This window comes from Adiantum capillus-veneris, chromosome 10 (genome assembly GCF_014529385.1).
Source record: "Adiantum capillus-veneris isolate H3 chromosome 10, ASM1452938v2, whole genome shotgun sequence".
Classification (NCBI taxonomy): domain Eukaryota; kingdom Viridiplantae; phylum Streptophyta; class Polypodiopsida; order Polypodiales; family Pteridaceae; genus Adiantum; species Adiantum capillus-veneris.
This window is the reverse complement of record NC_140940.1, coordinates 98,376,018-98,393,831: the sequence shown is the minus strand read 5'-3', so window position 1 is coordinate 98,393,831 and position 17,814 is coordinate 98,376,018. Positions and strand designations below refer to the sequence as shown.

The 17,814-nt window shown below is 46.6% G+C and overlaps 1 protein-coding gene across 1 annotated transcript; it reads right to left on the bottom strand.

Annotated features, from left to right (window-relative positions):
- Nucleotides 1-5,451: 5,451 nt before the first annotated feature.
- Nucleotides 5,452-10,346, bottom strand: LOC147449327 (uncharacterized). The gene has a single exon (XM_086521800.1). The coding sequence runs from the start codon at nt 9,041-9,043 to the stop codon at nt 7,133-7,135; it is 1,911 nt and encodes a 636-aa protein (XP_086377926.1). The 5' UTR covers nt 9,044-10,346; the 3' UTR covers nt 5,452-7,132.
- Between the last annotated feature and the right edge of the window lie 7,468 nt (nt 10,347-17,814).

Genomic DNA, 17,814 nt, shown 5'->3' with positions numbered 1-17,814 from the left:
GAGTGCCAGGTGTGCACATGGATGCAGCAGGGTGACAACTATGTACTGCGAGGTCAGTTTTTGGCCTGTTCGGGGTCCGTTTAAGGTCATCTAAAAGGCCAAGGGTGCCCAAATAATAAAGCTAAGTGTGGGAACTGAAAAAACAGAGAGAAGACCAGAAAAAACGTGGAGAAGAGAGGAGGAACAGCCGCAGGTGTGTTTTTGCTCATTTTGGAGCTTGTTTTGGCCCTAAACTGCTCATCCGAGGTCGGATTTGAGCACTTTAACATTGTAGACTAGGGTTTTGGGACGTTCCAGACGCGATGGTGCTGTCCATTTTTCCAAATTCCTCACTCTTTTTTTGCTGTTTTTCTGTGTAAGTTTCTCCTATGAGCGAAGTTTCTGCTCTAGTTTGTGATTGTATCTGGCTTACTTTACCCATATTGTGTGAGCTATTTGCCCCATTGGTGTTGGCCCGAGCTCAATTGTATCTAAACATCAGAAATTATCCTCTTTTGGCTGAGTTTTTTGGGTGTGTGTGTGTGTGTGTCCGTGTGGAGTGGGCAAGTGGATAGTCTCTCTCCTCTCACTCCAGAGGTGTGTTCGCTGTCTTGGCCAGGTGTGTTGTCTAAGCCGAGTGGTGCCCCATAGTGTGTGTGTGTATCTTCCCAAGAGTGTGTGTCGGGTCGTTATAGAGGCGCTGTGTGTGTTTTCATCCCGCTCACAACGGCTACACTCAGTTATTGCAGAGAATTCCAAAAACCTGCATATTTTTACAATTGTGATAATTTCAATTGGCATTCACGCAACATAATCGTCGAAGCTTTCAATAATTAAGCTTCTTCACAACGGTGACGCGTCAACCATCTACACTACACGATTTCAGTCATCTTGTGAGCCACGGGCGAGTTTGCGAAGTTTGTTTTTATGGCGCTTATGCAAATTCTTCTTTTTTCGATAGTCGGGTGCTACGATGCACAAGTGGAGTTAGCTATACTTGGCAAGTGCTACCAAAATCAGGTATTTTTTCTGAGTACTTCTTTCACTGCACTGTGTCGCCATGGATTCGGATATCAACATGACATTCGATTTTGAGCAAAGTACTCCTGATCCTACCAATGACGGCTCGTGGCCGGATCCTCTCAAGGAGAGTACCCGCAACGCTACAGCAGGAGAAGCTACTTATGAATTGCTCGATATTCAAGAATTTCGTGCACTTCAGACACGCATGATAGTCATGGATGAAAATTTTAAGGCTTTAAATGAAAATGTTACTAAACTTCCCACATTAGCCATTCAATTAATGCAACAGCAAACTAAGAGTCCTGTTTTTGATACCCACATGCATGAGCACGTTGGAACACAAGGGCAAGGCCCAATTAATGAAACATTGCATACTCTCACTGCCAAAGAGGTAGATGATTTGTTGAAGAATTTTAAACCACCAGTTTTCAAGGGCGAAGATCGAGACCGCAATAAGGATGCAATGAACATCTTTCTCGGTAAATGGGATGGAATTCACGCCTTACAGCGTACTCCAGATGCAGTCAGAGATCTGCAATCGAGCTTAACTCTGGAAGGCAAGGCCTACAAATGGTGGATGTCTCTCAAGGAGAAGAACATGATACCACAGAGTTGGGCAGCCTTTGAATCGATGTTTAGCAATGAATTTTTGCCTACAAATGAGGCCGATCGGAATCGGACCGATTGGGACACATGTTCCATGCGCCAATATCCATCACTCCTTGAATATATCTCTCACTATCGAGGCGTCATCCTCAACTTGGAAGGCTTGGATACCTTTCAACAAGTATGAGGGTTCATAATGAGGTCTGACTCCAGAACTTAAGGAGTATGTCAAGGCCCAAGACCCCAAAACACTTGAGGAATCCATAGTGAAAGCACATATGATGACCCTGATGATAAGAAAACACTGTAATAGTAGCGTGCTTGCTAGTATACATGGTAATACACGCACTCAGTACGGGCACAATAAGAGAAAATTTCTAGTTGCTAATTCATATGCATCTAAAAAACCCAAGGGGTCCAGGGGTCCTCTCTCTCCTGAGGATTTTGATAAAGCTGCTCAGGGGAAGGAGCCTAAGCAGTGCACACGGTGCAACTACTACCTCTTGAGTCTTCCTTAAAATTCTCCACAGTGGAAGTAACACACACTGAGGTGGTGCATGAATGTTGTCTCACAGCTTCCACTGTGGCAACAAACCTTTGGACCACATGAGTTAGTAAGGATATCTGCAAGGGCACAAGGTGCACATCTTGGTAGATGACGGTGCTACTCATAATTTCATCAATTATGGATTGGTGAAAAAGCTCAAACTACGTCAAACTCCGAGTACCCACCGCTACAAGGTAGCAATGATGAATGGACATGATCCTGAAATATGGGATACTCAATGCTGAGTTGTTCCATTGGAAGTACAAGGGTACTCTACTTGTTTGGATTTTCAAGTTATGAACATGGAAAGGGTTGATGTGGTTCTTGATAGGGAGTGGTTTCATAGCCTAGGACCATCACTGAAGCGTAGCTATGAGCACAATAGCTTGATGTTTGATTCCCATGGCACACATGTGTTGTTGTTAGGAGAAAAGGATATACCTTCATCACCATTGATTTGTACTGTTGAGCTTATGCAGCTCATTTCTGATAATGAAATAGAACAGGTTTTCTTGTGTTACTCACTGTCTCATTTTCTTTCTAACATTGAGTATGTTGAACATTCCTCAACGCAGCATGCTTCTCTCTCCTCTATTCCACCAATTGCTAATTCTACACAAGCAAACGTTGCTAATCAATTACAAAAATTATTAAAGGAATTTCAAGATGTCTTTCCTAATGATTTGCCATCAGGTTTACCGCCGACACGCTCAGTACAACATGGCATAGACGTGACTGCAGGCTGTAAACCTGTTAGTAAACCACCTTACCGTATGAGTTACTTAGAGGCTATTGATGTGGAACGTCAACTTGCTTACTACCTTAGCATAGGGTTTATACAACCCAGTTCTTCACCATGGGCTTTGCCTATTCTTTTAGTGAAGAAAAAGGACGACCATATGCGCATGTGCGTAGACTACCGGGGCTTAAATGCGATTACAGTTAAGAACAAATACCCATTGCCAAGGGTAGATGAGTTATTTGATAAGCTAACTTATGCACGAATTTTTACGAAAATCGACTTGCGGTCAGGATATCACCAAGTCTGTATTCGGCTTGCCGATATACCTCAGACTGCATTCCGAACACAGTTTGGACACTATGAGTTTTTGGTGATGCCCTTTGGGTTAACCAATGCGTCCGCAACATTCATGACACTTATGGATAGTGTCTTGAAGCCATATTTGGGCAAATTTGTCATTGTGTTCCTTGATGACATTCTAGTTTATAGAGCTTCTGAAGAAGAACACTTACAACATCTCAGGTAGGTGTTTGAGTTGTTACGCACAAACAAGTTATATGCCAAGGAATCTAAATGTGATTTTCTCAAGGAGGAAATTCATTATTTAGGGCATGTTATTTCAGCTAATGTCCTATACATGGATCAATCCAAAGTGGATACCATCCAGAAATGGCCACCTCCTAAAAATCTGGAAGAATTACAGATCTTTTTAGGCTTTGCTGGTTTTTACCAAAGGCTCATTAAGAACTATGCTCACATTGCTATCCCTATGAAGAAAAAACTAAAAGGCAAAGGTAATGCTTTTGAGTGGGGTTTCGCTCAAGAGCACAGTTTTGAAACACTCAAAGACGCATTAGCTACAGCTCCTATACTGGCTATTGTAGATCCTTTGAAATCATCGTTTTGGAAATGGATGCCAATGATCGTGCTATTGGAGCAGTCCTGTTACAAGACGGACGGCCGATTGCATTTGAAAGTAAGAAGCTGGATGCAACTCAGCAGAATTATTCTACTTATGAACGCAAACTCTATGCAATAGTTTCTGCCTTAAAGACATGGCGGCACTATCTGTATGCTGCTCAGTTCAAGATTGTGTTTGACAATGAAAGCATTAAATGGTTTACACAACAAACAGACTTAAAGTGTCAAAAAGCCAGGTGGGCCGAGATCCTTCAAGAATATGACGCCAAATTAAGGTATCACAAAGGCCGATACAATATAGTGGTAGACGCTCTCAGCCAAATGCCAGAGATCAATTCGCTCTTGTTCATGGAACTTCGTAGTGAATTTCTAGATTCTCTCAAGGGCAAATATGAGCATGATGAAACATATTCCAAAGTGTGGAGCCATGTTCAAAAGAGGGATCCTTCTCACTCCAATGCAGGTAGTGTACAGTTAACCTCCACACCCAGTTCTCCTTTATCAAGTGATGAACTACAGTGATGGAAGCATTTTACCATTGACAATAGGTACCTACTCCACAAGGGGAGAGTTTGTGTACCGACGTACACAGACATTCGGCGCCAAATTCTTTATGAATGTCATGATAGTCTAAGTGCAGGGCACCCGGGGATTAGAAAAACTTATTGTACGACGACAGTTTTACTGGCCAGGTCTACATGGCTTTGTTCAAGTTTATGTCTTCCATTGCCAAAAATGTCAAGTTAACAAAGCAGAGCACCTGAAAGCAGGAGGACTCTTACATCCTTTGAAAATTCCCAATGGAAAATGGGAAAGTATCTCTATGGATTTCATTGTAGGTTTACCAACCACTATACAAGGTCATGACTCAGTATGGGTGGTCGTAGACAGGTTGACTAAACTGTGCAAGTTTATTTCAACCAAATCAACGGTTAAGACACCGGAACTAGCAAAGTATTTGTGGACAATCTATAAAAATTGTATGGGTTGGCAAGTAACATTGTTAGTGACCGTGATCCCAAGTTTAACAACCATTTTTGGAGAGTTGTATTTAAACGATTGGGTACACAACTCAACCTTAGTACAGTTGATCATCCAGAAACGAATGGTCAAACGGAACGAGTTAACCAGGTGGTAGAGGATATGCTAAGAGCATATGTCAGCAAAAACAGTCAGACTAGGAAGAATACTTACCTATTCTTTAGTTTGCCTACAACAGTTCTAAAGCATGTCACAACAGGTTTTAGTCCTTTCATGCTCATGTACACGTTTCAACCTAGGTCACTAGTTACGGTGGGGTTGGCAACCGAAAAACTCCAACAGGTTAGCCTTTTCTCCAAGACCACATGGATATGCTGAAACTCACTCGTCAGAATGTCCGGCAAGCACAGGATCGGTACAAGAAATATGCTGATGAGAAACGTTGGAAAGAGGGAAATGGAAAGAAACACCAGTAAAGAGCCCAGTGATCTCACATCACCCTGATCCCCTAGTAAACACACACCTATATACCCGATCTATAAACAATCACTACCCGAGCCCATACCCAACCAACCCAGAGTGTATCTACCCAAGTGTAAAGTAAATCATGATAACTTTCGTCTATCACCATGGCACTCATGCTCACCACAAATTGACCGACACATAGATCCTTGCCTGAATCTTTGACATTCACTATACAAAAAGATGTTTCAAGATTTGCGGCACATACCACATTTAGGTAGAGAGCACCATCACACTTGCATAAAAATACCTCCGATATACGACATGTATAGACATGAGAGCAAGAGAGATATGTGTCCACTCAAACACCATAAACATAGAGATCAAGATAATTTTGATGCAGTTGGCTTTTGTAAAGAGACTTTCTTATGGTCCTCTCACCCCTTGGATCTGGCAAACTCCTCTAGACACTTGCAGTAGACAAACCTTCGTTTTACGTTAGGCAGCTTCTGACATTCTCTATCAAATACCCTCTCTGAACTTTGCTTTATTTGCTGATCTTGTCCTCGAGAGTTGGTATGGCGAAACTGTGGACCTCCCTCCAGTGGCCCTTTACACCTGCTCTACCGATCCTTGGCAACCTTCCAGATTCCCTGCATGGTCACACCACCTTTGGCAGCTCCCTCAAAGCTCGTCGGTACTAAAAGCAGCGCCACCTGGCCTCCTTATAGTGCCATCACTTCCAGCCGACCCTCTTACAGCACTTGACACCTCCGGCGGCCTCCACTCTCAGCTTTCTATTCCTCTCCACTTGCCCGAGTTTCAACTCCCCCTCTGACAATCCTTGGCCGCGCTTTTTATTGCATACAGCATCATCAACTTCCCCCCGGCATGCATTGCCTTCTTCGCTACCCTTTTATGGTGGCCCTCCCTTTGTAACGCTGCCGTGAGCCCCCTTCTTCATGCCATGCAAAAAACTGTCGCCCTCTTCACCTCTCCAATTCAGTCGTATGGCCTCTCACTCCCCAGGCGGCTTTCCTTCTTCTCGGCTCCTGGCCTTCCTTTTCAACTGCATGGCTCTCCCGGGCTCCCGACCGACAACCAGTTGGCCTCGAGGTTGCCATCTCCCTCTCCTCATGCATGGCCCAAGTGGCCCTTCTCCTCGTCATACAGCACTGCTCCACCCCTGTGTAACTGCTCGTCGACTGCAGCATGACAGCAATACGTTTCTTTTTTATATTAATAGCTTTAAAAAAAGCTTCGAGCTTCGCCCCCTTGCACACGCCATAAAATTCCGACCTTCGAATACCTCCTTCAAACTCGAGCATTGATCTCCTTGATTCCTAGTCTCTGAGATGGTCACATAGTAGGCCCCTTGGCAATAGCTCTCGATCGTCGAGATGTAGTAAACTTGACTTCAAGCACCCAAAAGGATTTGAGCTCGCCGAACTTGAGCAACCATTCTTCACACATGACAGCACGATCTAATGGGAAAACCCATCAAACTATATCATCCTTAAGTTCCATTTAACAAAGCTTGAAGACACCCTTGGCCTGTTAAGTACCTCATCCGACATACATATCACTGCGAAACCTGCTCAAAAATGCATTTGATACCTGCCAAAGTCTGATACCATCATCCTGCTTAATATCGGGCACCTGCTGCTGGTTTCTCTCTGTGTCGACCAAAACTGGCTGTACCATCATTGCCCACCCCCTCGTTGAGCATTCATGCTCAACCATAGTATTATTTAGGTAAAATAGTACTGCATAGAGAAAATGATATAAAATAGATCTATAGACTGCATAAGAAAACGATAGCTGGCTGTATATAAAGGATAGATATAGAGCGAAAAGCACGTGCTATTGCATCACCCTCCTGGGTCAAATGGAAAGCTCGAAGCTTCTCCAAGGATGGCATAGAGTCCACTTGGATCAAAAACAAAACCATGGTCGTGGCCATCCACCTGTAAAGCATGTATCTTCAAGTCTTCCTTTGTACCTGTAGGCCAATAGACAGGCCATCCTAACAGCTCTTTACAGCATCGAGATTTGTCACCCTGCATCCATAAGTCTTGCTGCCAACCATAAGCACACTTTCGAACACTTGAAGCATTGGTACCATAAGCATCCATCCTGCCACCTGTTAGAGAATCCTCCATAGTGTACTCTTCTGCAAAAAAGCCTTGCCACTGACACAAAAACACCTGTAAAGTAACCTGCAACAGCATAGCTATCAATAGCATACCATGAAGCAACAATACCCTTCCAATTGCCTCCACTTGTTGCATAGCCAAGCAAACCTGATCCCATTGCAAACCAATATCCCAACCCTTTGTAAATGGCACCAAGGCCCCCTTCTCATACTCAAGAACATGACCTGCTAGAACGACGACATGTTCTACCAACACCTCATCACCTGCAAGGTTGGAGATACCTTCCTCGTACCATGGAGCCTCACGCTCATAGGCTGCACCTATATCAGCTTCCATAGAGTCACTTGCCGGAGCTAATTCTCCACGGCCATCCACAAACTCTGAAACCTCAAAGCACACCTCGACATGCTCACAAAGGCAAGGTTGCCCCACCCCCTGCATATACAAATCACTTCGACATACCTCTATTTCTGCTTCTAGCTCTTGCAAGTCATTCTCAAACACCTGCTCTTCAATTAAGTCTGATACACAATCAAACCATACCTCTTCCTTCAATAGGGAGTCACCATCACAAGACATTTGACAGGGCTGCTCGACTGAAAAATTCACACAAGGCATCTCCACACCCGCACTATGCGTCTCCTCGACTTCCAAATGGCTCACAGGCAACTCGCATACATTGTTCTCCACTTCATTCACATAAAAAACATCATAGGTCTCATACCTGGAAGATCGGGAATCTGTCTCCCACATGCTATCTGTGTCCAAACTGCTGCTAGATCTTTGAGAGCTGTCAAACTCCTCTTCTGCACTTGTCAATTCTTGCACCTTGGCGGTCAGCCTCGTTTCTGGCTCTAGAACTGGCACCTCTTCTTGAAAAACTTTTACGACCTCGCTCTCTTGAGGAATCAAACTAGGTGGCACCCTGAATATGCCTCGCTGCACCTGTTGAGCCCTGGTTGGCACTTCGTCTAGCTCTTCTAGCCTGGCATCAGCCTTACGTGCTTTGATCACATTCATATCAACAAAAAAAGGATCTTTTACCTCTTGATGCTCATCAATCTTCTTGGGCTTAGGTCCTCTGGCTATTGTGATTGCCAACTGTAGCAAACCTGCCTCCATCTTCTTCTTCATCTTTCGACTCTTTGCTTTGGCAATTCTGATGGCTTCATCATAAGTGCTTGGATCTTCATAATCCACTCTCTCACGAACATAGGGATGCAAGCATGATAGAAACCTTTCGAGCTTCAAATATCCCGCATTGGTTGCTTGGGTAGCAGCCACCAAATCCCCCCAATAAGCTTCAAATTTATCAACAAAAGCATCAAAATTTGCACTTACGTCCTGTTGCAAACCTTTGATCTTCGCACCTGCTTCCGAAGCCGACACCACCTTTCGATACCTTTGTAAGAATTGCTCTCGAAACCCGATCCATGTCTGCTTGTGCACATCTTCTAAGCCATCGAACCAAACCTTTGCTTTACCTTGCAGCACCAAAGGTAGAGTTTGGAGCTTTGCTTCGTCGGCAGGCATCCGTAGTACTGTCAACATGAACAGCTCAAAATCGGCAAGCCAATCATCAGCATCTTCATCTCCTTTGGACACTGGACCAAACTCCTGCTTCATCTTGACTCAAGAACACCTTCTTAGGAAGAAATCAGTGGGTCCTCCGTGGGGGCACCACAAGATGGAAAGGGGGAAATGGAAAGAAACAATAGCACACTCAGTGAATGCCTCTCTATAGCCCAGTGATCTCACAACACCCCGATCCCCTAGTAAACACACACCTATATACCCGATCTGTAAACAATCACTACCCGAGCCCATACCCAACCAACCTAGAGTGTATCTACCCAAGTGTAAAGTAAATCATGATAACTTTCGTCTGTCACCATGGCACTCATGCTCACCACAAATTGTCTGACACATAGATCCTTGCCTGAATCTTTGACATTCACTATACAAAAAGATGTTTCAAGATTTGCGGCACATACCACATTTAGGTAGAGAGCACCATCACACTTGCATAAAAATACCTCCGATATACGACATGTATAGACATGAGAGCAAGAGAGATATGTGTCCACTCAAACACCATAAACATAGAGATCAAGATAATTTTGATGCAGTTGGCTTTTGTAAAGAGACTTTCTTATGGTCCTCTCACCCCTTGGATCTGGCAAACTCCTCTCGACACTTGTAGTAGACAAACCTTCGTTTTACGTTATGGGAGCTTCTGAAATTCTCTATCAAATACCCTCTCTGAACTTTGCTTTATTTGTTGATCTTGTCCTCGAGAGTTGGTATGGCAAAACTGTGGACATCCCTCCAGTGGCACTTTACACCTGCTCTACCGATCCTTGGCAACCTTCCAGATTCCCTGCATGGCCACACCACCTTTGGCAGCTCCCTCAAAGCTCGTCGGTACTAAAAGCAGCGCCACCTGGCCTCCTTATAGTGTCATCACTTCCAGCCGACCCTCTTACAGCACCTGACACCTCCGGCGGCCTCCACTCTCAGCTTTCTATTCCTCTCCACTTGCCCGAGTTTCAACTCCCCCTCTGACAATCCTTGGCCGCGCTTTTTATTGCATACAGCATCATCAACTTCCCCCCGGCATGCATTGCCTTCTTCGCTACCCTTTTATGGTGGCCCTCCCTTTGTAACACTGCCGTGAGCCCCCTTCATCATGCCATGCAAAAAACTGTCGCCCTCTTCACCTCTCCAATTTAGTCGTATGGCCCTGCCCCTTGGCGGCCTCTCACTCCCCAGGCGGCTTTCCTTCTTCTCGGCTCCTGGCCTTCCTTTTCAACTGCATGGCTCTCCCGGGCTCCCGACCGACAACCAGTTGGCCTCGAGGTTGCCATCTCCCGCTCCTCATGCATGGCCCAAGTGTCCCTTCTCCTCATCATGCAGCGCTGCTCCACCCCTGTGTAATTGCTCGTCGATTGCAGCATGACAGCAATACGTTTCTTTTTTATATTAATAGCTTTAAAAAAATCTTCGGGCTTCGCCCCCTTGCACACGCCATAAAATTCCGACCTTCGAATACCTCCTTCAAACTCGAGCATTGATCTCCTTGATTCCTAGTCTCTGAGATGGTCGGCAATAGCTCTCGATCATCGAGATGTAGTAAACTTGACTTCAAGCACCCAAAAAGATTTGAGCTCGAGCACCTGTTGCTGGTTTCTCCCTGTGTCGACCAAAACTGGTTGTACCAACATCGGTAAGTTATCTTCGAAGAAGGGGAGAAAGTATTTTTACGTGTGCCAGAACATTCAGAAAGTGTGAAAACTGGACCGACACCTAAATTATCTCCCCGATATTGTGGGTCTTTCAAAATACTCAAGTGAGTCGGTGAACGTGCCTACAAACTATTACTACAATCACATTCTCGCATTCATCCGGTGTTTCATGTAAGACGTCTACGAAAGCGGTTACATGGGGACTACAACGTCATTCACCAACAAGTTTTGGTTGATTACATTGAACCTCCTACCTTAACGCATGAACCTAAACGTGTTATGGATTATCATGAGTTGCGTACACGACACGACATCACGTAAGACAACAAGCCTTCATCAAGTGGAAAGACCGACCTGAAGAAGGTGCCACTTGGGAAAACATTAGTGTTCTTAAGAAGAAGTTTCCCACTTTTGTTTTCGAGGACAAAAACTCTTCTTAAGGAGGAAGTAATGTCAGGACAAGGGTCCTGTAACCTAAGAACTAGGATGGTCATGGACTACGGCCAAGGGTCGGGCTAAACAGTGTGGATAGGGGATCCGTTTAGGGCAAGGGGCTAGGAGCCCGCCTATATAATGGGAGGTTGGGAGGAGGATCTTCAGTCTAGTTTCCCCTAGTTCTTACAGCTGGCCGCTCTTCCAGAGAAGGCACATCCTCTTTGGCTTTACCTTTACTTGCACAAGGACTGCTTGTTGCTGGAAGATGTGCATCATTTGTAAAGTCTATATTCCTCTTTCTTGTATTTTTCTTGACAAGTACTGTGGAGGGTGAGGGAACCTTGTAGGGTGAGGGATCCTCTTGGCTAGCCGACCCCTCTGACTCATCTTCACAGATTGACTCTTCTTGATCAAAGTCCTGACAAAAGTCAACAGTTCTTTTGGCAGAAATGTTAAACAACTGAGCGTGTAAAGGTTGGAATCCTGGCACAAGCTCTGGGTCCAGTTTTAGTCTCTTCTGCCTACTAGACCTTAATCCTATTCATCAATAATCAATGTCAAGTCTTTGTTCTCTCTCTCTCTCTCTCTCTCTCTCTCTCTCTCTCTCTCTCTCTCTCTCTACTAAAGGCGCATGGAAACAACCAAGTACACTTTGGAAGTCTCTACGCGCGCCTTTAGTATCTCCACAGTACTAAAGGTGCACGTAGAGACTTCCAAAGTGTACTTGGTTCTCTCCGCGCACCTTTAGTACAGAGAGAGAGAGAGAGAGAGAGAGAGAGAGAGAGAGTGTGTGTGTGTGTGTGTGTGTGTGTGTGCGCCCCTGTGTCTGTGTGTGTGTCTGTGTGTTCAACAGAGAGTGTGTCTGTGTGCGCCCCTGTGTTTGTGTGTTCAACAATATAGATTTGTTTGTTTCCACACACACACACACACACACACACACACACACACACTGCTAGCTATTGTTAGAAAGAGAGAGAGAGAGAGAGAGAGAGTGAAAGAGATGACCTTTTGTGGGGGGAGTTTTCAAAAACTCCTTGGGAGGCGTCTGCTCCATTGCTCTCTCTCTCTCTCTCTCTCTCTCTCTCTCTCTCTCTCTCTCTCTCTCTGTGTGTGTGTGTGTGTGTGTGTGTGTGTGTGTGTGTGTGTGTACTAAAGGCGCGCGGAGACAGCCAACTACTCTTTGGATGTCTCTACGTTGGAGAGGGGGAATGGGGAGCACGCCCAGCGCGCCAGCACGGAATGCCTCCTATAGCCCAGAGCACACACTGCACCCCAATCCACTTTGCGAGCACCTTCGACTCGCTCTTTTCACCAAACCACGTGCACACACGCGCTCACATAGACACACCCTAACTCACACAACCCGCGCACCTCAATGCAATAGCTTTTACGCTCTCCCACATGCTCAAAACGCCACACGCACTCTCTCTCTCTCTCTGCAACACTTCGTCAGGGCGGCGCACACTTGTCTACACGCCCACACGCACACACACGAAAGCAGAAGACAAGGGGGGAAAGGGGGGACAAGACTACGCAAGAGACTCAATGCAATGGGGTAAACTCTTCTTTACAAATACAGGATCACCGCCACAACCGGCGCGCATCAAAAAGTACACAAGGGCGAGCCCCGCTCAAGCCCGACTTCAAGGACTCCATAGCTTGTGCTCCTCGTGAACTCCCCTGTGGCTCCAAACGAGCGAGCAACCCAAGATCCAAACAGACCCGTCGAGGAAGTTCTCTCCTCCCTTCTTTCTTTTTTTTTCCCTCTTCCCCTTCCTTGCTAAAAGAAAACCCTTTTCTGTTTCTTCGAAAACGGCTGATCCCTCTCTCTCCTTTTCCTTTTAGCTTTTTCAAGCCAAAGAAAGCAAAAAAAATCTTTTTTGGGCAGTGGCGCCAGGGAGCTTCCCTTCTTTTTATTTTTAGTCTTTACTCACCCTTCTTTTTCCCTTTAAGCCTTGAGGTTAACTTTCCACTTTTTACCTTATAGCCAAGGACCGCAATTTTTAAACCTCCCTTTCGCATGCTGATGGTGCTCTCGGGCTTTCTGAACCCCTCTCTTGCCAAGCCGCCCCGGCCAACCCCAAACCTTGAAAACTTTTCCGCTTTAGGTCAGTTCACCCCCTCAAACACCAAGCTGCAAGTGGTAAAAAAATTGAGTTGTACTCCTGTCGCAATATCCTACTGCCAAGCCGCAAAGCCCAGATGGAAGTTTGTATCGCCGACTTGCTTCAACACAATCACCATCGCTTCTCGACTCTTCCAGGCTCGCAATCCGAGGCATTACCCAAAACGGAAAAAAACATATGTGGCCTTTCACTGCCCACGGCTCCCAACTTCATCTCGCTGTATTTGACTGACCGAGTATCCGATTGATGTGCAGTCGACTCGTGCTCACTCCACATAGCGCACACTATTACCGAGAACCTTGGCGAGGCCCAAAATATACAAGACGGCACATCCTCCAATGCGGCCAAGTAAGCTCAGACCCGGCCTCCGAAAAATCTTCAAACAGCCATAACTTTCTATCCATAGCTCCGATTCGCAATCCGAGAAGACATGCATGCTCCGTAACTCGAGCTTTACATATGTATCCACTGACATCAGTCCGGGCCACCTGTCCCCAGTTGCCCTGTCCGTCGGGAATCCGCTACACACTCCAGCTTTAAACTGCAATATCTTCCACACCGGGGCTCCGTTTGATGAGCCGTCTGGACCAGCTTCTAGAGCACGTCAAGCATCACATTTTGGCACACAAAACCATCACTAAGGACACATGAGGCCACCGTCCAATTTAGCGCCTGGCAGCACACCCTTGGCTAAAAAATCCATCATGTGCATACATTTCTCGATCCACCTAACCACAGTGGCACTTCACAGTTGTATTATCACCTGGGCCCGGATCCGCTCGACCACATAGCCCCGCTTGTGTCCATTTCTATCGTCGACAGCATTTGGTTGCACCATCATTGCCCACCCCCTTGTTGAACATTTATGTTCAACCACAAACAGGCTTATTGTACTAAAAAACTGCCACACCAAAACAAACTCTCTGCACACCACAGAATCACATAACATATGTACAAAACCTGGCATCTGCTACCTGCTTCCTTTGTTCATGCGGGTTGCCCAACCCCCTACTTTACCTGTCATCAACCGCCTAGGTCAAACACCTGGCACTGGCCATCACCATCCACAAGCAGCAGCTCCTCGTAGAACTGCTCCCAAACACCAACCCAATAGTGCATATAGAATGCACCCAACATCTCTTCATTGTTCCACGCAGTCACTGGCATCCAAGCATCCAAAAGAGTACCACCATGCTCATCACTTGGCCCAACAGTCAAACCAACATACATACCTGCATCGATGGACATACCTGCATCGATGGACACACCTACATTGACGGACAAACCTGACCCTTCCACCCAACCATGTAAAGTAGAGGACTCCTGTAACTGGCAACATGGCCACTGCAATGCTGCACTCATAAGCATGGCTTTCACGACCCAATGGCACATCTCCCTTGACAGCTTCACAGCACCCATAGCCTGCTCTTCCTCTTTACCCATGGCCAAATGCACCTGCTCATCACCCAAAGGCCTCTCTAACGGCATCATACCATTGCAGTCCATGCCTATGGCATCCTCAAACACCGTATCCTCATGCTCATCTGAGCCAAGAGAGCCACATGGATCCATCAATGCCTCTTGCAGACCATCATTGATGGAGCCACATGGCTCCATCAATGCCTCTTGCAGACCATCCTTTTCAACCTGTTCACTCTCCACCTCCATGGCAGCTTCCTCTTTGGCCAAGCTCCGTACCTGCCTCACTATCAAAGCACACTGCACGGCCACTTTAACCAACATCACCATAAGCATGGTTCCGCAAAAAACCTTTGCATGCATATCCTCAGCCCCAAGCTTGGGCACTTCCACCTGCTCTTCAGCCACATTGGCAACCATCACATCTTTATATACCAAACCAGGCAGCTCTACCTGTACCATCTCAGGCTCACTAGAGTCCGTCTCTTCGCCATAGGACGTGCACCCGTCCTCTTCACCTGTATCCCACAAACTCGAGCTTAAACTCCCATCACCATCACTGCCATAGGCCGACTCGGCACCTGTATTCACATCCTTTAGCAGCTCCAAAAAATCTTGGCTACTACCAACTTGGCTCTGCACACTCTCATCTTCCAAATCCAAGCTCTTGGTACCTACAACCTGGTCATAACCTGCCATCTTCTCGAGCAAAGACTCCGCAAGAACAGGCTCTATTGCGTCTTCAAGCTTCACTTGGCACTTGGCATCTGCCATCTTTGCTGCACACAGACTCTCTTGAACACATGGCTTACCCTCGTTGGCAAGCACATCAACCATTGGCACTAGCATCCTGCAAACAGGCACCTCCGAACAAGCAAAATTCACCATTGGCCTCACCTCAACAGGCTGCATACTTCGCATCATTGGCACCATCCTCGGCGGGCCCAAAGAACACCCTGCTGCTACAATAGGCGCATACTCTGCCGGCTTAAGCAAGCCGAGCTCCATCTTTCTTTTCATTTTCTTGCTCTTGACCTTGGCCACTTGGACCGCTTCACCATAACTTCGCGGCTCTTCATCATCAACCTTCTCACGAACCACAAGATGCAGACACGCAAGAAACTTTTCCATCTTGAAGCAGTCACCATTAACCACATGCGTAACAACCACCAACTGCCTCCAGCAAGCTTCAAACTCAGCCACAAAAACCTCAAAATTGGCACTTATACCTTGCCGCAGGCCTTTAATCTGCGCTTCCACTTCATTCACCGACACGACCTTGCGAAACTGCAGCAGAAACCGCTCTTTAAAACCTGTCCAAATCTGTTTGTCTGCTGCCTGCAGACCATCAAACCAAGCCTTCGCTTTTCCTCGCAGTACCAAGGGCACCATACGCACCTTGTCATCATCACCTGTCATCTGCAATGACAACAGGAACAACTCGAAATCTGCTAGCCAGTCGTCCGCATCCTCACTTCCACTGAAGATCGGGCCACTGCTTTGCCACATCCTTGCTTCCAATCACATCACCGAGGAGCTATCAGTGCCCTCCTCAGTGGGGGCACCAGAAGATGGAGAGGGGGAATGGGGAGCACGCCCAGCACGCCAGCACGGAATGCCTCCTATAGCCCAGGGCACACACTGCACCCCAATCCACTTTGCGAGCACCTTTGACTAGCTCTTTTCACCAGCCACGTGCGCACACGCACTCACATAGACACACCCTAACTCACACAACCCGCATACCTCAATGCAGTAGCTTTTACGCTCTCCCACACGCTCAAAATGCCACATGCACTCTCTCTCTCTCTCTCTCTCTCTCTCTCTCTCTCTCTCTCTCTCTCTCTCTCTCTCTCTCTCTGTGTGTGCAACACTTCGTCGAGGCGGCGCACACTTGCCGACATGCCCGCACGCACACACACGACAGCAAAAGAGAAGGGGGAAAAGGGGGGGGACGAGACTATGCAAGAGACTCAATGCAATGGGGTAAACTCTTCTTTACAAATACACGATCACCGCCGCAACCGGCGCGCATCAGAAAGTACACAAGGACGAGCCCCGCTCAAGCTCGGCTTCAAGGACTCCATGGCTTGTGCTCTTCGTGAGCTCCCTGTGACTCCAAACGAGCGAGCAACCCAAGATCCAAAAAGTCCCATCGAGAAAGTTCTCTCCTCTGTTCTTTTTTTTTTTTTTCCTCTTCCCCTTCCTTGCCAAAAGAAAAAGCCCTCCCTCTTTCTTCGAAAACGGCTGATCCCTCTCTCTCCTTTTCCTTTCAGCTTTTTCAAGCCAAAGAAAGCAAAAAAATTCTTTTCTGGCAGTGGCGCCTGGGAGCTTCCCTTCTTTTTAATTTTAGTCTTTACTCACCCTTCTTTTTCCCTTTAAGCCTTGAGGTTAACTTTCCACTTTTTACCTTATATCCAAGGACCTCAATTTTTAAACCTCCCTTTTGCATGCTGACGGTGCTCCGTGTGCTCGAGCTTTCTGAACCCCTCTCTTGCCAAGCCGCCCCGGCCAACCCCAAACCTTGAAAACTTTTCCGCTTTAGGTCAGTTCACCCCCTCGAACACCAAGCTGCAAGTGGTAAAAAAATTGAGTTGTACTCCTGTCGCAATATCCTATGGCCAAGCCGCAAAGCCCAGATGGAAGTTTGTATCGCCGACTTGCTTCAACACAATCACCATCGCTTCTCGACTCTTCCAGGCTCGCAATCCGAGGCATTACCCAAAACGGAAAAAAACATATGTGGCCTTTCACTACCCACGGCTCCCAACTTCATCTCGTTGTATTTGACTGACCGAGTATTCGATTGATGTGCAGTCGACTCGTGCTCACTCCACATAGCGCACACTATTACCGAGAACCTTGGCGAGGCCCAAAATATACAAGACGGCACATCCTCCAATGCGGCCAAGTGGGCTCAGACCCGGCCTCCGAAAAATCTTCAAACAGCCATAACTTTCTATCCATAGCTCCGATTCGCAATCCGAGAAGACATGCATGCTCCGTAACTCGAGCTTTACATATGTATCCACTGACATCAGTATGGGCCACTTGTCCCCAGTTGCCCTGTCCGTCGGGGATCTGCTACACACTCTAGCTTTAAACCGCAATATCTTGCACACCGGGGCTCTGTTTGACGAGCCATCTGGACCAGCTTCTAGAGCACATCAAG

What these genes read in the sequence shown, in the direction of transcription:
- LOC147449327 (XM_086521800.1), bottom strand. Translation starts at nt 9,043, where the DNA reads ATGAAGCAGGAGTTTGGTCCAGTGTCCAAAGGAGATGAAGATGCTGAT.